The 23997-nt window shown below is 37.0% G+C and overlaps 1 protein-coding gene across 1 annotated transcript in view; it reads left to right on the forward strand.

The window, feature by feature from the left end:
• Positions 1 to 23997, forward strand: part of COG5 (component of oligomeric golgi complex 5) — a 182208-nt gene that overhangs the window by 53503 nt on the left and 104708 nt on the right. The window contains exon 7 of the mRNA XM_027679319.1: positions 20662 to 20792. Coding sequence (XP_027535120.1) covers positions 20662 to 20792 — 131 coding nt within the window. The remainder of the gene's footprint in view (positions 1 to 20661; positions 20793 to 23997) is intronic.

The following is a 23997-nucleotide window of genomic DNA, read 5'->3' on the forward strand; positions in this document are numbered from 1 at the left end:
AGTAAAGGCTTTTATCTGCTTGGAGAAACCTGGATTTGAACTAAAGCTATACATGTTAAAAAAACTCCAAGCTTCCTAGGGAAGGGGATGGTGCTTGGTTTTGTTTTTACTCTTCAACCAGCATGTTAAAATGTACTGAATCAATACTTTGAATCAATACACAAGTATTGGATAGTTTCTTAAGAGCAGTTAGGAACACAGGAGGCCTAATCCTGATGAGATCTGTGCACGTGGATCGTTTAATAACCTGCACACCTACAGAGGCAAGTAAAGCTGCAGTGCCGAGTGTAGGACTGGGCACAGGCTGGTGAGAACTTTGCTCTCCTGACACGGAGCGAGCACTGCATCATTGCTCCACAGACCAGGAGTGCTCCAGGGGTTACGGACTTCTGCTCTTCTCTGGCTTGTAAAACAGTGAAGCATTATCCCTCTCCTTTGCCAAGTAATAAATCCCTCTCCCTCTAAAACATGAGCAAATAGCTGAATTAGGTAAGTGAATTACTATGAATATACAGAGGATCCACCTAAGCTACTTTTGTGAAGGGCAGTGATTGAGCAATTGAAGAAGACTGATAACAAGTATTATCTGAATAATCTGAATTTGTCTAATTTCCATTTAGAAGTTCCTTTACTTTTCCCACTCAGAGTTTACCCTTACTGAAGGTATTTGTTTCAATAACAGATAATCTGACACTTTTTCTTCCAAGTTTGTTACTTTGTTCAATTCTGTTTTCTAAAGAATTTCCACTTCTGATTTGAAATTTTTCAGTGCTTTTGCCACAACTAATTTGTGCATTAACTTCTTTATATGTTGTAGGCATATGCTAATTAGTACTAATTAGTTACTGAGTAAATGGAAATCAGAATAGATGTTAACTGCTGACTAAGATGGTGAAAACTTGATGTCAGTACAAACCAAAATTTTACCAAAATTTCTGTATTTTATTGCTTTAATGTACAGCTTCATACACACAGTGAATTAAAGATTGACTTCAATCTCTGGTTAACTGATACAAATTGTTCTTCTGTGGTTCTTTTCTCCTTGCATCTCTGCCACGCACAGGTACTTGTTCCTTGCATGGGTGCTGATGAACATGTATCCAGGGGAGTGAGGCGCTTATGCTGAATGATGGCTGAAAGCTGGAGGGGTCATCTTCAGGAGAATGCATGTGTGGGTGTAGAGGAGGGAAGGAGATGACGTGGCTGGGAGATGAGGAATGGAGAGAGCCATGGCAGCCCATGGCAGCTGGAATTCAAATTGTTAGCATAAACTGATGTGGAACTGAATCACAAGAGACTTGGGTCTGGTACCAGATCTCAGTATCTTCTCTTTCTTAAAATCTGTATTAAGGTCAGATTATATACAAGTAAGTGTCTGAATCATTGCTGTTCCCTGTTTCCCCTGGAGGTCTCTGAAGACTTGGCAAATTCCAGAGAGGTGAGAAAAAGCTGACCTTATGACACAACTCAGAAAGAGTAAATGGAATGACTCTTAACCTGGGCCAGTTGAACATTTGCTTATGACAGAATAATTTTTGACTAATGCTATGGGACATAACGAGTAAAAAGGACAATCTGCAATCTAATCAGATTTCCTGAAAATAATTTTTTCCAATTAAATTTTGCTTTATCTCTGTTGTGATAGCATTCTTTAACACTGCACATAGATATGAGGTGATCTGCATGCTGTGAATTGAGATTACCATGGTATCTGTTATGATTTTAAATACATTTTTCTAAATGTGAATGAGAAAATTAAAGAAATGAATTTTACATGGACTCAGACAAGAATTGAGCAGAGCCATTTTGCGAACAAAGCATGTATCTTCCTTTTTTCACCCCTTTGTCATTAATTTCTGTAACTACAAAAGGTAGTAAACTAATATGATTTTTTAAAGTAAGATTACAAGTCTGATAAAGCTTAACTGTATTAATACTGTTGAATTCTGTTGGTGAATTCTGAAGTCTTAAAATAAATTTTAAGAAAAAAAATCAAGTAAAAGATAAAAAGACAAACACTGAACAACTGGAATGATAAGAGTCAATGGCAGAGCAACTTTTCCTTGTAAAGAATGGTTTCATCTTTGTTGTCCTCTTTTGTAGAGTTTATTCCATCCCAAACCTTCCAACTATCTTCATATTTGAGCTGGAAATCTTTTGTGAACATAATATGTTGAAGAAATTATGGTATAATTTTTTCCTGAACACCCCTAATTTTTATTGTGATTTCCTTGTCCTGTATTTTTGAAACTCTTATATAATTCTTCATTAGCTGTTTTTGCAGCACAAAATACCCTGTCTATCAGAAGCTGATTTACAATTCCATTCTTCATCCATACACCAAGCACCTATTGTTACTTTTTGAATTTATAATTATGTCTTGATGTCATAAAACAGTGTAAGTATAGTACATCTAATATAAGTATTAATACTATTTTTAAAACTTATGGGACGAGAGAAGAACAAAAGAGAGTGGCAGTTTGTATAGTCGCTGGGTCAGGGTGTAAGGGATTCATGGAGAGGAGCCCTGCTGTGTGAGCAGAAGCAGTGAATTGGAGCGAAGCATCAGACAATTATCTGCAGTTTTCTTCCTTGATCAATAGGCAGGTGCTTCTTAGTCATATTGATCCTTTTTGGTTATTTAATGTACTTTCGTTTTATGAGACCTATACAATCATTAAATGGAGTAGTTTGAATTGGGTTTGAGTATTTTCACTTGCTGTGATATTGTTTTTAACATACTGGGTTCATTTACTGGTTATCTGTACTTTAGCTGCCATTAAGATGAAAATAGCTCATCTCCAAAACCAGGTAACTGTCTGTAGACAGGTGTCCCACGTTAAATCATCTGACCTACTTGAGAAAGTTGCACAGACTCAGTATCTCTCTTTCAAAATGTCAGGTATTGTCCAGTAGTTTGTTTTTATTATATGTATTCCCTTTAGTTGTCGTCATCGTTGTTTGTTTACTCTGAAAACTGGGGAAATACTAATTCACAGCAGAGTGATTTGATTGCAGTGTGAACTGTGCTGAAGATGAGTTTGCTTATAATAGACTTTTTCTGAGCAGCAGCCCATGCACTGCTGTGTGACAGCATCATTCTTAATTCTCATCTTGCTGTCTACCTGGCAGGGTGTGCTTGAGGGGCTACCTGGAAATCAAAATAGGTGCCTCTTACAGAGCCCAACTGGTGAATATGCCGATATCATGCTCTGTCAGTGCTGAGGTGCCTGCGTAGCTTAGGGCTGGTCTACATTAGAAAAGCTTTGCTGGCATGGCTCTTCCAGGTAGTCCTTTCAGCATACATGTAGTGGTGTAAATGAAATTTTTGCCAAGTCAACCTGTGTTAGCTCTGGAATGAAATAAGATACATTACACCAGCAAAAGCCCTTTTGTGCACTTTTGCTTTTTGCTGGCGTAAAAATGTAGACCTTTCACTTCATCACAGTTATGGTGCAGTAAGAAAAGTTTGTTATCTAGAGGTGGATTTAATATATATTAAGAATAGAACATAGAATAACTGTGTTACACTTAGTAAGCAAAGCTAGTGAAAAATACTTGGTGAGTCATAATGAATACTGTGAATCCTTTTTTCTATCCCTCTTTTTTGTCCTCAAAACAATTTGATAGGGCTGGTTTAACAGATGGGCAGAAAACCTATCACTGTGTGTTGGAAAACTGTTTCCAGATGAAGAACAGTTTTCTTAAGTCATTTGCACTCCTGTTCTCTTTGTTCAACATTGACTGAACTAGTCAAAACATTTTAAGCATATTAAGCAATAACATATTAAGCAAGTCTATAAAATAATTAAATTGAAACTAGAAGCTAAGAGTCCTTAGAAATATTTACATTTATATTTGACTTAGTATAAATCTTATGATAACTACTTTTGAATCTTGTGGGAACCTTGTGCTGAAGATAAAGTTTGTTAAGGTTGATGTGCTGTTTCATACTGAAATATTTAGGATTATCTCCTAAATTTATTTCTAAACTGAGAATGAGCTATGCTTTCACTGCTGTAGATGCTCAGATATGATGAAGCATATGATGTCTCTTCAAAGAGACATTTTGTAGAGTTATTAAGGTGTTTTGTTTTTCATGGACTATTTCAGTTCATTTCCTTGTACAGCAATTGCACAGCACTGCTGTGCCTGAATTCAGGTGGAGGTTTTAATGGTTCTTCTTTGTCTGTTTTGGTCCTGGTCTCTGCTGTTAAGAACTTTTATGAGTCTGCCCTCTGCATGTTCTTTGGGAAGACCCAGACTCTTAAAATTTATGTCAGGTTAATAGTCTGCATAATTTTGCAGAGTATGAGCAAGTACTTGGCAGGAAGTGCCAGAAAGCTGTGGCAGATTTATGTTGTGCTCTGTAGTCTCAAAACAGGTTCAAAGGACACCATTGATAACAGGTGACTAGTACTACACCATTAAATAACTCTTCTGTGGTGATGAGTCAGGTAGTTATCAATTTCTAAACACATTTGCAAAACAAAATCCTTTTAACAGAAGAGGTTTTGAAGTTTTTTGGATCTGTGATTTGCTGAAATGCTGCTAAAATGTGTACGCAGATTTTGGGGTGTTTTAATTCCTATCCCCACTGTGTGAAAGGGAGTAGGAGAATCCTGTAATTTATTTTACGTCTAGTGTCCAGTAAGTCTCAAGTCCTTGCAGTGTCTCTGCTATGTTTTTCCTTACACGAGAGAAATCTCTGGTCTGCAGTTTCTTCCCCATTAAGATGCTCTCTGTCTTACCTCTGCCTGCAGGCTCTCTCTGCAGTTCTCCTTTGATTCCTCTCAAGCCCTTGCTGGAGGGGAGCCAGCAAAGTGATCACTTTTGGGAGGAGGTAGTGAGAGAAGTGTAGCTGAAAAACAGCTCCTTAATCTTTCTTCATAAAGCATGTCACTTCCAAGTGGGGATACTATAGCATCCTTTGTTGTCAGGCCCAGACTTCTCACGCTGTGCCCCTGTTTTTTGAAAAAAAAACCCTTTGAAGATCTATCTCAGGTGCTACGTGTTCTCTGGAAAGGGTAAAGACAGTACTGTGCCTCCACAGCTATTGCCAGCTTGTAGCAATGAGATTGAAAAATCTCATGCTAATTATATTGTACGTAATTCCAAATTTTTAGATGCCATTATCAAGATAAAGTTAGAGAATCTGAACTTCAAAGACCCCATTTGGTTCTCCGGACTTCTGAAAACCTGGGGAATGCAGAGCAACGGTTCTGTAGAAGTTCAGAAATAGAGAAACAAAGTAAAATAGACATACCAACATTGTTTTAGAAAACTTAGAACTGTGCCATGGTTTCTTGAAGACTGACTGATTTTTTAACTCTTGACACAATTGTTGCTGATGTTTCTCTGTCATTTTCTAGGGAAAGAAATGGGAGTTAGGTCTCTCTCTCCCTCTCTTCATCCTCTGCTTCCTCTTTCCTGATTATGCATCAAATTTACCAGTTTTACTTGGCATAGGGTAAGGGAGTCTGAGACTCACAGCAACATGAATGGTTAGTTGGAGAGCACAGGTGGAAGGAAGAGCATGCATGCAAACAGTCATTAAACTCCCAAAATATGGGTCCTCAAAGACATACATGAAGCATGAGGAGATACTCTGAAATGTTCTGCTTTATCAGACCAAGGATTTTTTTTTTCTTTTTCTGTTTTTTATTTACCTCAGAAATGTACTTCTGGTGGTTTATGCATTTTATTAACTTAACATCATTCCTTCTGTGAGGCCAGACAGACATCCCTCCTCTTTAGTTGCTGTGGGACCTTTGATATTCAATTTGAGTTTTTTCACCTCATTGTATTTCTAAAATGGGAATTGTGTTCTGCTTATTTTACCCCTGCAACAGACTTCATACAAAACTTTTCTGTCATTTCTTGTAGTGTATGAATTGTGAATGATTATTTGTAAATACCCACCCCTCTTCCCCTTTTTTGTTTTCCTTTCTACTTACAAACCACTACTTGTTGTACATGAGAAGATGGAAAACTGGCATTCTCTAAATAAGCCAATGGAATTATTTTCCTATTTCCTGTTATCAAATACAAAATTTTATTATTGAAGCCTGATGCTCCTAAGGAGTGCTCTGTCTTACCTAGAATGACTTTGAAGACCTGTCTGATTTCCCCTTATGCCAGCAATTTGCCTTGATCCCTAATGCTGCTTGCTGAAGTCAGATCAAACATAATTAACTTTGTGGTTGAAAATGAATCTTCAGGAGAGTTAGATGAAACTTGTAATTGTTGCTTTCTGGGAAGGTTTGACATATTGAAGTCCAGTTTTCATCCAGTTCATGACAAATAGGCCTTACTTGCTTTTTCCTCCAAAATTATTTCATAACATAATATGACATAATTAAAATATATTTTTTCTTTAAATAGAAAGCATTAGCTGCTTCCAAACAGTTACTGAAATGTCTTATAAAATGCATTTAATTTTGAATTCTCATTTATGACAGCATAAATACATGGATTTATAAAAAAGCCAGTGCATTGCAGAGGCTACACTTTCCATTCTTAGATCCTTTGTGTAAATGAAATGGAAATTTTGTTAAACCTGGAATACTTGTACTCTTGTGGTCCTAGAGCCTTATTCCCTCTTCAGTGCTTGCCCTTGGAGAGTGAAGGAGCTGAGTTCCATGGGAGCTGTCCCAGCAGACCCAGGTAGCTGTGCTGGGTGTCACGGGAGGACCCAGAGTTCTGAGGACAATCTGATGGGTGACTGTGCCTCTTTGAAGGGTACCACTAACACGAGCATCTCTGCGGCCAGTCCTAATAAGTTCTTTTATTTACAAATATGTTCTGTGTAATGTCTCCTGAAATGCAGTCAGCTAATCCTGCCTTTTTAATTACTTGCAATGACTTTAATTGGATCAGAAAACAGAAAAAGATAAAGAGTAGTGATGCAATAGAGTTTGCACTGTGGGAGGAGTCCTGCTGTGAGCTCCCTGTGCCTCCGCTGCCTCCACTTGTGGTGCTGTCACCTGCCTCCTTGCCCTGCCGCAATGCAGGGTTTGCTGTGATCCAAGTACTGAGAAAGCCATGTTCATTTAAGATCTTCATTAGCTGGAATTTTTCAGTGTTTCAGGCTCTCAGGCCTTGCAAAAAGCTTTTTGTACTGAGAATGACTGACCAGTGTTGAACCCCAGTGTGCTGTCGTGTCTTGCTGATGCTTTTGGAGTAGTTAGACCTTAAGGCTCTTCTGATGCTTTGTATTTGCCACTTTCTCACCATTTCAGCAATCCAGTAAGTACACCAGTGTCTTCAAAACCAAACTGCTTCCTTTACTAAAGGGCATTGGATAGGTTAGGTTAGCATAGCTGCTTCTCTTGAAGTCAAGCCAACCTTCGTAACTGGCTGGTTACTGGTGGCTCTGGCTGCTTTAGTGGAAGTTGGGTTTGGGAACCAGTATCCTAGAGCAACTATTATTGCTCTTTACTTTCTGACCATCTCTGTCCACACAAGTGAGGCATTTCACATGTGTCTCTGTGTGATGTACTTCCAACTTTAGGAGTTCTAACTTTTCCCTGAATGGCTATTTCTGATTTTTCTGTTATTTTAACCCCTTTTTTTTTTTCCTTAGAAGTTCCAATGCACAAAAAGTAATCTTAGGCCATACCCCCAAAGTATCCAAGAGTTCATGTGTTTCTACAAATGCTCATGTTGCAATGCTTTTCTAGTGTATTTTTTCCTAAAAGAATGTCCCTTTTCACATACTTAGTTTGCAAATAAAATGGCAAAAAAGGTCATAAAATCAATTAATTGAATTAAAAGTTTTATTTGATAGAATACTCACAAACTGTTGTTGTTTTTCTTTGTTTCTCTTTCCTTGCATGGTGTTTAGAGTCACTAAGGGTCAGGCTCAGCACTGCACTGTGACTGGCGTGCCTGCTGTCTGTCAGAAACTCTCTGTTGGGATTCTTGTGTCAGAGAAGTAGTTATGTAGCATCTGTAGTTATGTAGCATCTGGTAAATCCATTACTTGCTACCCCCAAGATTATCCAATGAAAAATATATGGCAAACGCTCCTCCAATAATGTGAGGGTGGAGAGGTCAATCAGCTGTTAGTGGCCACCACCTATAAATGAGTTTAAAATGGCTGAGGGAGAAATGTGATGGAGGTGTATAGAATCATGAATGCTGTGGGAAGAGCAAAGAGACATAATGAATAGTCAGCCCCTTCCATTACAAGTCCTAAAAGGAGTTGAATGAAACCGTTGGGTGGCAGGTTCACAACACAAAGTTGCTGCTGCATACAGCGATTTCTTTACTTCAAGATTGTGCTCCTATATGAAAGTTGGGAAATTGCTTTCCCCTTGATTTTTTTTCCCCTGAAGGAAGAGGTGTTTACTTTAAACAATGGTAATGTTACTTTTAGAGAAAATTCTGCTTCTTTCCTGATCTTGAAATGATTCATGACTATCAGCAGTAAATTCCACAAATTATGCTTTGTGAGGCTTGAGAAGAATCTGTTGCCAGACTAAATATTATTTAGAATTAGAAGAACTGTAATAAAAACTATGCTAGAATCATATGAGTACACAATGAGTCTGTATGTTTTCTCAGTTTTATTTTTAAGTACTAAATTGCTAAACATCTTTTATCCTTCAAGCAGTGCATTTTTTTGTCCGTTAAACTTTTTTGTGTTAATTATTAGATACAATTGGCTGACAGATGTAGGTAATAATAATTGGCTCATAGATAATTATGAAATTCTACAAAGAAAATATCGTCATTATTTAATAACAGTTACTCTCTAAATTAAATGTTTTCACCCATCTGTTAACAATTTGTGCCTTTAACAACTGAAAGACTTGCTTGAACTTAACTGGTTGCTTCCCTGGATATGCAAACTTTAAAAAAAAGTAATTTATATTTTTAGCATTTAGCTCATTATTTTGAACTCTGCTACCAAAGATACTGATTTTTAATTTTGATCTCCGTGGCATTAATGACAGTAGAACTCAAATGTTTCATCAGTACTATATCTGAGAAGACTTAGCTTTTCATTTTTATCTGTTTCAAAATAATAGGAGAATAACTGTGGCATCTGTTTATGTCAATATTAAATAATTTTGAGAAGACAAGTCCCGTTTTATGAAATCTTTAATCCATGGTAACTCTCAACCTTCGTACTTGTATGTGCTTCCTAATTTTAACAATATAAGTGTGTTTTCTGTGGCGAAAGTCATGGTCAGTGTACATGCAAGATCATAGACTAGTAGTGATGAATCAGAACTATTCTTTTAGGTTGTCAAAGAATTTTTGCAGGTAGCAGACCAAGTATGTGCCACAGCTGTCCAAAGGCAGACATGGTGCGTGCATTCAGCGATTGTTCCCTTTCGTTCCATGTTTGAGGAGCAGCTGTGCAGGGACGCTCTTCCAATTCCCTTTCACTGGTGTTCATAGCTGGGCACTTACTTGGGTGTGAGACCTCTCAGTTTTGGGGGCTTTGGTGAACACTACAGAGCAGCTCCTGTGAGGTGGGTTGAGAGGGATGTAGCATTTCCTTCAGTGTCCTTGTGCCCTTGTTAGTGCATGTACAGCTAAACATTATAATAACAGTAAACTTTTTTATCAAGTTGCGATGACTGTTGTGGGGGTGACAAGAAAGATTTAAAGCTGCTTTCTGTTTTCATCCAAATCATACAAGATAGAAGGTATTAAAGCATCATCAGAGGCAAATGCTGTTAAATACTTTTATAGTTGTATTGGAAGGTCAAAAGACAGGCACCTGTGAAGGCTAACTTTAAATGCAAGTACTTGAAATATGAACACTGTTACATTCAGTTTGGCTTTCAAACAACATTCTTTTCTTGCCTATCTTTTTAGTACTGTTGATAAGTTTTATTATTGCTATAAGAATTGGCAAGAATTCTAGCACACTGGGCAGATTTCTGCCATAGGCTGATTTCTAAATTTCAGAAAGGCTTTGCTGTAGGAGATAAGATGTATTTCATCAGGTTTTAAAATTTTGCAGTTATGTTCAAATTGTCTACAGAAGCACTTTGAGTAACACAAAGTTCAGTTTGTTCTCCCACAGAGTATCAGAGGTACATAAAACCTGTGTGATTTATAGCCTCTGCAACTATTGTCAACTTATCTGTTGACTATAAAGATGATAAAAACAAGTAAATCTGCAGCCAATTGCAGGAAGTTATTGATGATATGCCAAGTGAGAAGTGGGAGGAATTAAATGTGCATTTATTAAAGACAAAAATTACATGTATTCTAGAGTACCGAGGGAGTTAACATAGTTGATACAAAAGAAAATGTAGTTCTGCTTTTGCAGAAGTGTTTTCCTGAAGGTGTAAGTATGAAAGGGGTGAATGGTGGTGTTGAAAAGAGTCAGGAGAGACCCATAAGGAGAGAGGAATATGAAAGAAATATTTGCAGCTTATATATATAGTAAAGAAAAAAAGTAGTATTCCCCTTTATCCAGGGGCCTAGATAGCATGACTTTATTTATTAGTTTGATTTTACAGCACTGTAGCACTACTGATCTTAAAGTATCCCCTTACATTTACAAATGTGTGTTAGAAGTGACCCCTGTTCTCTCCTATGCAATCTGACATATTTGGATGCACATATTAGTGCAAAAATAATGATAAAAATGATATGTCACTAAAATGAGAAAAATGAAGTGCAATTAGAAATACCTAGTTCAGTGTGGTAATAGTAGACTTGTAGACCTTTAAGTCTGTAACTGTCTGTGTATACCTTTACCCAGATGTAAAGTATTCAAGAATTAGGTCATCAACCATTAGCATAATGAATTAAAACTCACAAATGAACCATCTCTACTGCCTTCCTTCAAGGACTGATTCAGCGAAGAGTCAACCATCTTTGCCATCTCAGCAACTGGTGGGATGTTTAAAAGAAGTTATTTTTGACTAAATTCTTGAGACACATCATCATTTTCCTTCATTTTTTTTTATCATGACATGTGTCTGTTGCAACATGGGCTGGTACTGATGGAAACTGAATCATCACACCTTTACATAATGCTCTATATTGAGAACTTCTACTTAACTATTGAACAATAACATATTAATAGTATTTAAAAGCTGCCAAAAAGACTAGTATTTTCAGGTCAACATGTAAATTTAGGTTATCTTTTACATCTTTCTGCTCATAACTATTTTCCTTGCTTTCGTGGCTTTAGTTACAACGCTAACTTAGGCAAACAAGAGACAGCCAAAGTCATATACCTTCATTTAAATGAGTCCTTGTGTTTGCTCGGGAAAGAGACAGTTTCCTTCATCCACTCCATTTGGAAGGGCATAATTCTTTTACATGGGTTTATGATGCAGTTGCAATGTATTTTCAATGCAATTATCTCTGGTAGATGTGAGAGTACATTTTTTCCATCCTGCTTCATTTTGTATACTGATGTGATGCTCCATTTCAAGGAGGACTGCTTATTGTTCACCTGTTGAGATTTTAAGAAATATTTTCCTGACAATAAAAATCCCGATTACTGTCTACTTGAAATTTATTAAAAACAAGCTTTATTATCCCCTTTGTTTTCCAGTTTTGGATGCTCTCCTGAAATTTGAGCAGAAATGCCGTTGGCATCAGTAATGAGCAAACAGTGCAAAGCTGTGGGCTTAGGTGGGGGTGGGGAGAAACCTGTCAAGGTGGAAAACATATGATGGCACTGCATTACTCTTACAGATTAATAAGACCAAACTGTATGATCTGATTTGTATTTGTATCCTTTCACTACATTCCTTCGCATTTTTCTGTATGTTATCACTGAGCATACTGTCATTCACTCAACTCTTTCAAAGCATAAGTTCATTTCTTCTGTAATGCCCCACTTGGGCTACATCTCTCTCCTGTTCCATATTATCCCTTTCTGTCCCCCTTTCTGTTTCCATCTTTTTCACACATGCTGTACATTTGCTTTGCGTCTGTGATGCTATGAAGTCTGTGCAAAACTGAAATAGGACAACTAGATTTTTACTGGCAACATATTTTATTTTTACCTCACTCTAAAAAAAGTCCAAGAAGAGTATTGACTTGTAGAGGTATTATTGCTTTGTAGGCAGAATAAATTTGATTTTGGAAGTCCATATGTGTCTGAAGAGCAGTTCCTTATCTGTGCAGTGTCTAAATTAAACTTCAATGAATTTATTAAGGAGAAGTAGGGGTTTTTTTCTCTGTTTGTTTTTAATGAAGAACAGTCTTAATTATCAGAATAAAATATGGACTTTGTAAATTATATAGATACTGGGTTTGTTTTCGTGATGATAGATTTTGTTTCATGTTACAGACCTCTGGTACTTGTAATTTATAGCCATTGGTGTAAGAAATTTTCATTCAAATATTTTCTATTTTTAGGCCATAGCTCAGGTAGAATATTTAGGGTGAAGTTGGTTTCACCTCCACCCAAATGATAACGATGAATGGCATGAATATTACAGTTCTTTGTCAGTATCTTATCACAGAGACTTTAGGAAAAAAATTGCAGTTTTAATTACTAAAATGTTTTGGGAGCTCTTGAGGAAGTTTCTCAAACCAGCTTGTTTTGAGGAAAGGCTTAAGATCAGGGTGATTTTTAAAGTTCTAGGTCCTAATGTTTCACAGTTTAGCAATTTTAATTATATTAAAGTGTAATGTGTGCATTCCTGAAGGTTAATATCCTCCATAGGTATGGTGTATGGAACCACAAATTGTGCCCACATGTCTAATCAGAATTTCCACAGTGCTGTAGCTTATGTCTCTTGCCTTTTGTTCTATCCTTGTGCACCTCTGAGAAAGGGCTGTCTGTCTTTTCCTGACCATCTGTCAGGTAGCAGAAGATGCAGTTAGGTCTCTTCTTAGTCTTCTCTTTTCTAGGTTAACAAACTCAGTTTTCTCAGCCTCTCCTCACATTCATGCTTCAGTCCCCTGTCTTGGTGGTTCCCTGAACTCACTCCAGTTTGTCCGGATCTCTTTTACTGGGAGGCAAGGAGTACAGGGCCTTAAAAGTGCCAAAAAATAAGAATAATAACTTCCCACAACCTGCTGGCTACACTTGGTCCAGGACAGAGCAACCTCTGCCACAAGTGTGTACTGCTGGTTTATGTTAAACTTTCTGTCCATTGGGTCTATTTCTACAAAGCTTCTTTCCAGTCAGCGAGCACCCGACCTGCTCCTGTGGACAGGGTCAAGCCATCCCAGGTGAACAGGGATTAACTCACTTTTGTTGAGCTTTGCAATGTTTTTGTCTGTCCTTTTTTTGAGGTTGCTGAGGGTCTTCAGAATGGCAGCCCTGCAGCGTACTGAGCTCTTCCCCTGAATTGCTGTCACCCATAAACTCACAGGGGGTTAATTCTGTGCTGTCGCTCAGGTTACTGACTATGACATTAAGCAGTATCAGCCTCAGGGCTGATCAGCCACCGTCTGCATGTGGGGTTGCTGCCTGCTCCCCTTTGAGCCCGCAGTCCAGGCAGCTGAGGAGACAGTGGGCAAAATTGAAAGTAGCAGGCTTAGTAGGTCGTGGTTAAGTAAGGTTGTGAGTCTGTATTCAAGGATGAGGGGGAGGGATGGGGGAGATCTAATGGTGCGTGGGAGGGGGAACCTTAAAGGAGTTCAACAGCTCTTGCTTTAGGCCTAAGTGAGTGTGGGAGTCGTGTGGTATAACTTGTGATTAGACCTAAGTAATGTTTGTCTTGGTGTGTTAAGCTATTTTCTGAATCATGGCATTTTCACAGGAATGTCTCCAAAATTTGGTTCTCATTGTTAAGTCAGTGATGATGATAAAAATAGATATCAAACTCATTTCCATCAAATCCAGATCCCGCGTGGCATCTGATTTTCAGCCCAGAGAGCAGTAGGAATTAACTCTTCCATCAAGAGAACTTAAACACAGCTTTAATATAATGTAGCAATAGCTAGTCAGTCTTCCTCACTGCTCCTCCGTAATTGTTATCAACTTGGGGTGTGTTTTTGGTATTTCTGAATGCAATCTGGAGAGAAAAAGCAAGTTTCCTCTGTAGATAGGATTGGACATAGATGATTATTAAAGCACTGCTACATATTTTAACACAAACCATATCCTATAAAAAAACCAGGAACAGTCCTTTGGAGGAAACAAAGCTGATCCCAAGTGCAGAATGACAACCTGCCTGTACAATGAAAATTTTACCCTTTGTTTTAACATGCTAGAAAAAATTCAATTTTTTCATACCTACATGGTCTGTAAAATTAGAGTGTTGAATTCTCAGTTTTCTTCTGAAGTAAAGCTTTAATCAGGTAAGATAATTCCCCATCATTGGAAGTGTTCAAGGTCAGGTTGAACAGGTTGAACAGGGCTTTGAACCTTCCACTTTGATAAAGTGGAAGGTGTCCCTACCCATGGAGGGGGCTTGGACTAGATGATCTTTAAGAGCCCCTTCTGACCCAAACCATTCTATAATAACATAATGTAGATGGCAGGTCTGTTTTATGGTACAAGGTAATGGTGTTTAAATGAGCAGTTCAAGTTTTGCTTTCCACTAGTTTGATTTTGGTACTGTTAACCTTGTTTCTTTAAACCAGTCTTGGCATGTGATTGATGTGAAAAGCTGTGAAGTGCTTTGCTTTGTTTTTATTTTTCGTGTCCCCCTTCACTAGGGACATCTATCAGATTACTAAACCTGGTTGTCTAATACATTCTATTTCCTTTTCTGGACTTAAACAACAGCAATGTTGTAACGTGCTGTCTGACAAAGCAAATGGAAATACAGCACCAAAATACAGTTTCTGGCTCCATCAGGACAGTTTTGACTCACTTAATGTTGCCAAACAGCTGAAAACTGAAACCTTATGTATTATGCATACAAGTAGTTAATTTTTAAGATGGTAGATATTGGTTAAGTAAAGACCAGATTTCGTAGGGAGTTAATGGCATTTTAGTGGCACAGAGAGATTTTATTCTCAGTTGTTTCACTGAAGAAATGTTAGCAGGAATTTTGTCCTATAGGAAAAGGAAAGAAAGATACCAAGAGTTTTCCAAGAAACTGACATTTTAGTAAAATAAAACTTTCTTCCTCTTTAATAATGAATTCATAATACCTGCAGAAAAAATCCAAATTAAAAATATAAGATTAAAAATTAATAATTTTGTAAAGTATATCTGAAATATACAACATTGTATATGGCACATAGTGTAGAGCAATTACATTCTTGTTTTGAACACTTTACAAGGCACCGTATACAGTTTTTATAGGAATAAACATCTTTTTCTGAAGAGCTCATGTTGTATAAAATGGCTGTAACATGTTGTTTCATAGTAACTGTAGTGGAATCCCTTCCACTTGATTTAAAGGCTTAATATAAGCCTTACTTCAGCAAGTACTTTGGTGCCTGGTGCAGAGTGTGGGGCAGTCATTTTAGCCTAAGTGGAGAATTAGTCTCATTAAAACAGAACATGAGTAAAGGTTCTTTTTGGAAGCATCAGCTTCCAGTTTAAAGACTTAGAAATGTGCCTACTCTTGCCATTCCCCACCTGCCCTATGCATCAATTGCATGGCAAATTTAAGTGCCTTCAGGAAGCAGACTATTGTCCTTTAAGTTACATGTTTGCCTATTCCACTTACAGACTAGGTATGTAATATAAAACCTTAGGTTGCTTTCACCAAAGGGTGAACATAGGTTTTCTGCTGGGGAATTGGGATCTCACACTCTAAGACTGACTTTGGTTTTACATTACCTGCATTGATGAAAACAGACAAATCGGCATATTCAGACCCAGCAGCATCCTGGGTTCGGATACGAGTGAGGCAAAGAGGATCTTGTCCTTCCTTTTCAGTAGCTAGTGCTATAACTGACATTTCCATTAAGACCATGGAAGCTTCTGTGCTGGATTAGATTTGTGGCTCATTTGAATTAGTAAATCACTTTGAGGTACGTAAGAAGCAGATGAAAAAAAGTCAAATGGATTCTCAGCAATTCTAACAAATCAATCCACTCGGGTTTTTTGTGATTATATCTAGGCACTAGTATAGGACCAAAGACTGAACTTTTAATAACCTCCTTGAAAACTGAAATTAATTGCCATTACTGAATACTTGTCCCTCATAGGAAAGATGTTATGTATTTTTACAGTATCTGTCCAGTCCCTCCTAATTTTGTGTAACAGAAATAAATATTGCAAATAGCAGTTTAGATTCAGTTTCATGAACATCTTCTACCAATGTACATATGAGCTTTTTACAATATTTCTTGATAATCATGTAGCCTCTTGTCTGCTGCATACTTAAATCACAGCAGAATTCGTGGGTATCATTTAGATCTGTTGACTTTTTGAAGTTTAAATTAGCAGTTTCTTAAAAAATTGTAATTTGTCTTCATTATGGAAAAATAACAGTATCTTCTTAGAGTACAGATATCACCAACATTCTCTGCAACTAAGACTGAAGAAACAAAATAAATAACCAGTGCAAAAGAAATAAGCCTCAAACCTTCCTCAAACGGGCAAAAAAAGACCTATTATTTTATCATTCTATGATTTTATTTAGAATTTCAGAAATGGCTTATTTTCCTTTAGTACCCTGCCCCTTCCCAATCTCCCATAAAACACCTCCTAATTTGTCGTCGGATTCTTGCATTTGGGGGGGGGGTGATGTGTGTGCAGATCTTAGGTGTTTGCTCCAAGGGAATCTACTTTAGATGTTCTGAATTTCTTTCTTTCCCCCTCTTTATTGTTGTCACTGAGGTTAGTTCTCAGAGCACAGAAGGGTTTCTCTTTTGACTCAAGTAACCTCCTGTGTGATGCAGCCTAAACTCGTTGGTTTATTACTGGCTGTCCTGTTTTCCTCTTTGTTAGGGGACCTGATTCTTCTCAGTAGACTTCTCTTGCTTCTCTAATTTCTAGCAAAAGCTCAAATTCAACTCGGTCTATATAAAGAGCCTAATACAGTCATTGTGGAACTCATATGGATGCTTCATAGTTATCTCTGTTCCAAAACATATTTTAATACTGAGAAAAAGTCTTAATTCAGATTCTTTCCTATCTTGTTTCTATATTATCACAAAGAATATTTGAGGTTAAAAAAAGAGATCACATAATAGAAAGATTATGTGTTGGTGAGTCACTTAGATTAAGGAAAGCTAACTGTGTTGCTCAAAGTATTGTTTTTCTACTTAATGTACTATGTACATTTTGGATTTGTCTCTGTGAAACTCCTCTTATATAACTATCTGGGAAATATTGGTTTGAAAAATGCATTTTCAAGGAGCATCTCAGACAGTAGATTAGAAAATCTGTTCAGGTTTTATAAATCAAGAAAATTTAGAATTGTAGTGACAAAAATATTTGTTTTATTAAGAAATACAAAGTTCTAACCCTTTGTTAGGCTAGGGTAGATTATAAATGTCACTTACTCCTAGGTCTTAGTGTATTCTGCCTTGACATACCGTATTTTTGTTCAAGAAGAGGATTCAGCAGGCAGTCTGTATTTTAAGTCCTTAAAAAGTAATTTGCAGCTGTGCTTTCCAGCTTAATAGGGTGTGATAGAAGGGAAGCAATACCAGCACCCTATGGGAGAGTTAAGAATTTGCCTTTATGTTCATGAACCTATATAAAGAGGTAGAGTTATCAGAGGGATGAGAGAGGTAGAGGAATGATTTTAGGACTAAAACTCTCTCCTCTAATTTCCTCCCTGGCTCTGCTGAGCAGAAGTGACTGGGGCAGCAGTCTGCATGTTGTGCTGCTCCATGCGAGGGCAATGCCTTGGCATGTGTTGCTATAAAATATTTAGACTCTGATTTGTTTAAGGCACAAGTCTTCCCAAAGTTAACAAAATGTTATATATGTGCTTTTAAAATCTGTTAAGGGAGAGATGTCAGTTATAAATACTATAGTCACTAAATCTGTTAGGGTTAATATAGTTTTACTCCAGAGCTTTAAGGTTAAAGTAGATGGAAAGCTGACAAGTTTTAAACTGGGCCCCAGTCCCCAGAGTCTGTGCCAACCGAGGAATGAGCCATTGTGTTAGCTTAATTCCTGACCAGAAGACACAAATACCTTACAGTCCATGTCCCGCTCACCTCTGATCATGACCACAATGTTATTGACTGACTGTGCCTGGCAAGAAATAGAATAATGATCGCACAAGTGCCTGAAGCAAAATCCTACATTTGCTAGTCCCTGGGTTAATAACTGGTAGTATCTTTGTTGTATTTCACTTGACAGAGTTTTTTTTACTAACTAGAATCGACCGGTTGAAATGTGCAAGTTCCTCTGCAATATTTTAAATAAACTGGATCCTAAATGCACAGACGTCCTGGCAATGATCTGGCTGCCCTTGTGTCAACTGCCCTTCTGCTCGGTTTAATTGTGCTGTCCATGACAGCACCATCACTCTCGAGAGTACACAGGTGTAGAGATTTCTAATATTATGTTGTCTGCTTGGACAATAAAAACTATCAGAAGGCACATACCCTGCCTGTATTGCAGCTTCTGCTCTCACACAGGAATGGCACTTGCAGGTGTTTCTGCCACAGACCATCCTGTCCTTATGGAAACTGCATTTCTTTTGAAAAGTGTGTAATATGATTGTTAGAGCTTCCCTACTGGTTAGAATAGCAACTAAGAGCATCCATAGTCGGATGTCTAGCCACTGTTTTGAAGTCCTGCTGAAATGCATTGTCCCAAGGCATTTTGTTAGGATTGCAGGAAATTTGGAACAAAGCTGCAGATTTTAGCAGTTTAGCAGGAGGTGGCTGGCAGTCTGAGGCACAGATGGAGGTTTTTGGAGAAGCCAAAGCAGCATGGTCTTTCTGTTCTTTTCTTAAAACCATCAGAAGGATTAGATTTTTAGCACTTGAAGTGACTTAATTTAGATTTTGAGATAAAACACAGCAGGGAGAAACAGTCTCTTTTTTAGTTCTCTTCCTCAGATTTTTCTGTGGATTTAGGATATCAGAACTATATTATAATTTTATTTTGTTTAAGGAGCCTGGGATTGCAGAATATGATATTATGCCGTAAGTGAACTCCACAGCAGTTCTTGTATTTGTGGGATATAAATTTTTGGTAATATTTGCACCTTTTTTAACCTCGTGTTGCCAAGAAACTTCTTCAGAGTTTACTGTGGCAGTAGACTTAATCTGTGGGTAGTTCTTTGCTCTTTTTTTTTTTCTGTGCAGCTGAAAGGATGGTGGCGGAAAACTAGTCTTCACATTCAAGACAGTTGCTCGTTGGAACTAGTGGGAGTTTAATATTAGTTTTAATGAGTTCATATGCAAGGCCACCTGTAGAGATGCAGCTTAGTCACAGCAAAAAGTTGCAGGGAAGTAATGGGTAAGTGTGGGTGCTGTAGCCCCTGGCAAAAGCAGCTTTGTAAGCGCACCTGCATATAGGGCTTCATTAATGGCCTGTGCAGTGTGATGTGTGCTATCCTGCTGCTTGGCCGTCCTCTGACTCCTCTGATCCATTTTTAAACAAATGCATGCAGACAAAAGCATTTGCAGGCCTTTTTTTAGTAGGCTAAAACCCATTGACATAATGTACTGTTAAGAGAGATAATTTCCTTTATGTCTTTCTAAGCTTTACAGTGGTTTTCATGTGCAGGTACAGGGATGTTCTCTACATAGCTGTGAAATGACTCACTTGGAATTTTGTGTTCAATTGTGAACATGTGATTGCTAAAATTAATCTGAGAATTAGTTTATTGTGAATAAACAAAAATAAAAGGCTACCAAAGTGAAAGGTTATTTGTCAAAGATTTAACAGTTTGGTGAATTTAGGTCAAATTTTTAAGTCTGTGCCTTAATAAACTTTCTGGGAAGACATAAAAGGAAGATAACTTTATTAGGAAGTCATAGAGGGCTGGTTATAAGTGGAAATAGTGGAACATCATCTTATGAAAGAAGTATCTGATACTGGGTGAAATGCCTTGGCCATTATTTTATTAGTTTTATTTGTTTCTTTCAAAAGAAGCAGTGGACAACCAGCTTGATTAAACAAAATGCTGAAATATGTGTAAATGAGAGTAGTCCTGCGTTGTCTTGGAGATAAGCAGTAGCGTAAAGGACTAGGCTACCTTGACATGGGGAATTGAGTTATTTTAAATCCAGAAAGATCAAAAAGGAGAAAAAAAAACCATTGAGAAAAGTTCAGTTTGAATAAATTTTATTGCTGCAGTTGCCAGTCCAGCCCAGTAATCTGTAGCTACTCTGCTGATGGTGGTTTCCATAGTGGTAATAAATTTTGTGATGATTCTGTGATTAGAAAAGAAAAAATATATATTCTTTTCTTCTCTTGCCATTCTTCTCTGTTTGATTCCAAATGTGTAGAAGTGCAATTTAAATATTTGAAGTATAATTTAAATTTTTTAACGTATAATGCATCTTTAATTTCAGACCTTAAAACAAATTATGCTAATTCAAATATGTCTTTAGAGAAGTTTAACAATCTAGTTACTGCTTTGCACCTCTTTGACAGTCTCTGGGTCTAGAGAATTACATTGAAGTAAATTCAGTGTATTCAATATCCAGGTTTTCTTGAGTAATAACCCTTTGATTTTCAGTTTTTCTGGTATAAGACGTTACTTTGATGTACTCTATTGTCAAGTGTTGTATACAAAAATGTCCCTTGGAACTGACTGTAATTTTGAAAGGTTTTAACATGCTTAAAGTGTTCCATTATCCCATGTCATGCTTATCAATGTTTTGTTGCTTTTACAGATTATCTTTCTCAAGGAATAGATCTGTCTGGAATAGAAGTAATTGAAAATGACCTGCTTTTTATTGCAAGAGCTCGGCTTGAGGTGGAAAATCAGGCTAAAAGGTTGCTTGAGCAAGGTGTGGAGACTCAGGTAAAATACACTTTCTTCTTTACTTCCTTTCAAAAGTGGAGTTGAGCTTGATTTCCTTTGCTTTGTGTAGCATTGTCTAGTGGAAATTAAACGTGAAAAAAGTCTTATGTGAATAATTCTCACACATGACAATATTCAAAGAAATTGACAAAACTGGTCTTGTACAGCATTTGCAGGAAAAAATTTTGCAGGATCTGACCCTGAAATTTGGGAGAAAGTAGGTGCTGATATGAAGACTTTAAATGTAAACACTGTCACAAAAGCTTGATGCATTAAACACCATGTACTACACTGCCAAAATTGCCAAGCTGTATAGAGAAATACGAAAAATGCAGTTTCTTAAAACTATAAGAAGATTTCTACATTTTAGCTGTACAGAAATATATTGAAAAGATTTGAAAGATTTTGCATTAAAACTTTTAAGAGCATTTTAAACTTTGAGGTAAATATTCACTGTAGGGAATATAAAAATGAATATGCATAATTACATTCATCCATATTAAATGTAGTTATCTACATTTTAATAACCTGGCTACATTTATTAACTATTTGTAGTATCTTTATTGCTATTTTTTGTCTTTTTAAAATGCAGTGTTCTTTTGTCTATACTTTTTAGAATTCTTTAAAAATGAAAGTATTTTAAATCCCCATTTCTAGTAAGAAGAAAAATCTAGTACAAGTTTCTATCAAATTTGGATTTTAAATTAGAGAACAAAGAGGCTTAGAGTAAGACATTTTTATGCAAGAGTTAAACTTCTCTGTAAGTCGATGTGGCATTTGTTTATACTGTTGAAGGTTGATATGAAAATAGAATGTATACAGAATGGAAAACCTCTTCAATAAATTGGCTTGGTTAAACAATTGAGGATTAAAATTATCAGTATGTTTCAAACTTTTTCTTAGACCTCTCATTTCAACTAATTTTCTGCAGTAAGTCATGGTTGTGGTAAATACCCTTGACTATTACTGATAGCAAAGCGGTAGATAAAATCACTGTCATTTTTCACCTGATTACAATTCCAGTGTTGAAACTCCTGGCTATTTGAGAATGTTGTCAAGCTGTGATTATACTCATTGCAAGCTATGAAACATATAAAATGTTAAATAAAAATTGACCAAAGATACGGCCTAAGAAAAAGCAAGTTGACACTTATTTTAAATGTAGCAAAAGTCTTCATCCGTGTGTACTCCTTCTAGTTTTTCATGTCAGATTTGACCTTCTCTAATACTTTTCTCTTCATATTAAATACTAAAGTGAAACTGACAAAGAAACCCTGGGGAAATCAATCCCACTCCACCTGAAAAATTGACAGATTTATTAGGTGTTCCAGGCTGTATCCAGGTAATCAAGAGATTATTAAAGTATATGCCTGTTGTGCTTTAGCCAGGGGCCTGTTTCCAACAAATGGAAGATTGTCTGGAAGAAAATTATTAGTGCTTAGTCATATCAGAAGTGGGGATGTTTTCATGAAGAGGTGTTGGGTTATGCTTCACAGATTTGTTGTTGGATATGATTCGTGAATTTAATGTTGGGAAAAATAGTGTGCTTTAGAAAATGCGCATGCAGGCACTGCCTAAGAAATCTAGACTTTGAAATATGACTAGTAGATCATATGTCTTTGATTCCTATTATTGTAGCTGTGTGTTTTATTGACAAGCTGATTTACATTTACACCTTCCACACCCTGAGATTTCCTATAAGAGGACATGGCATCTTTGTCTTTTTCCTGCATTCGATACTACAGAATTCTTCAGATGGACTGTCTTCCTGCTAGTGTCTATTCTGGTATCCAAGTCTGTACCTTTGGAAATAGTGCATCTCTTTTTTTTTCCAGGTGGTTCTTCACTTATTTGATATTCATATCTGCAATTGCAATTCTAGTTTTCACCTTTGTTTTGATCTGCTGTGTAAATAATACATGAGATCAGTTGCCTACGTAAGAGTGAGCTGTATTTCTGTATTCCATCTAGCACTTTTCAGCAATGCCTTAAGAAGAGAGTGTACCTTATGTCTCCATTTCAGAGTATTTCAGTGTTCACCTGGAAGAGAAGTGGGAAGTAGAAATACATAAAAAAACTATAAATATCTCCTTTTAAGCAAAAGGCATCACAATTTGGCGAATGCTTTCTCTAGAATTCAGGTTTTTTTCGGAAATGCTGCTAGAAGTTACTCTGACAAAAAGAACAGAACTAAAAAGTTTAAACTGGCATTTTCAACATTTTTATTTATCTCCTTTGGTTAGGTTAGAAACTATTTTTGTTATTTTGGTTATTAATTTAATGATGTATAAACTAATGAGCTGTGCATAGATTTCCCCAAATAACCTTCAGCAGTAGCACAGGAAACCAGATTCTTACACCTAAGTAATACATTGTCTTTTTCTCTACAACGTAATACATGTTTTTATAGCATGTTCACCACTGTGACACTTGTGTATTTCTCAGAAGAAGTGAAGTCTCTTTCCCCCTTCCTTTGGAAGTGTGGCATTAGCCATTGACTGCTTCGGAAGTGAAGGCTTCAACTCATGTTCCCCGTGGTATCTTAAAGCTGCCATCTGGGTTAAAATTAGAAGTGTCTGTCAGTGTGTCTAGACTTAACAGGCTTTCATAGAGCTGCCAACCATACTTGTCTTCCTAACCCTTTTAGAAAGAGTAATGTCTCTTTGCTATTGTTGACAAAAGTAATACAAATAATAGCAAACCCGATCACACAGGGGTACCAGTGGCTACAGGCAGGTTTTTTTATTGTCATATATGCTTTGTTAGCCACTCCTAATGTACATAGCACAGATTGATGATTTTTCGTGACTCACAGAACAGTTTCAAGGAAATAGATTCAAACCCCTGTCCTTACTGTTTAGTCCGGACCTCCTCACTAACTTTCCTTCACACTGTAAGCAGGTTAATGGCAGATAGCATAGAAAGCAGGAGAGACTCCTTTAGCAGAGATGCATTGAGAACTTTAAAAAAAGTCACCCTTCTAAGAGACAGCAATGTTTTCTGCTTTAAAAGGAAAAAAAAAAAGAGGTACAATATCCATCTTGGAACCACCTGAAGCATCCCCAGCTTTCTTTTGCTCCCAGGATGAACCATAGGCTGGAGAATCTGGATTTGCTCTTGGCACCACTTCACACCTATTTTCAACAGCAATATTGTGTAAAGATCTGAATAATAAGAGATTACTGGGAACAAGAGAAATTTGTTA

The sequence above is a fragment of the Neopelma chrysocephalum genome, unplaced genomic scaffold, assembly GCF_003984885.1.
Source record: "Neopelma chrysocephalum unplaced genomic scaffold, ASM398488v2 Primary Assembly neopelma1_45, whole genome shotgun sequence".
Taxonomy (NCBI): Eukaryota; Metazoa; Chordata; class Aves; order Passeriformes; family Pipridae; genus Neopelma; species Neopelma chrysocephalum.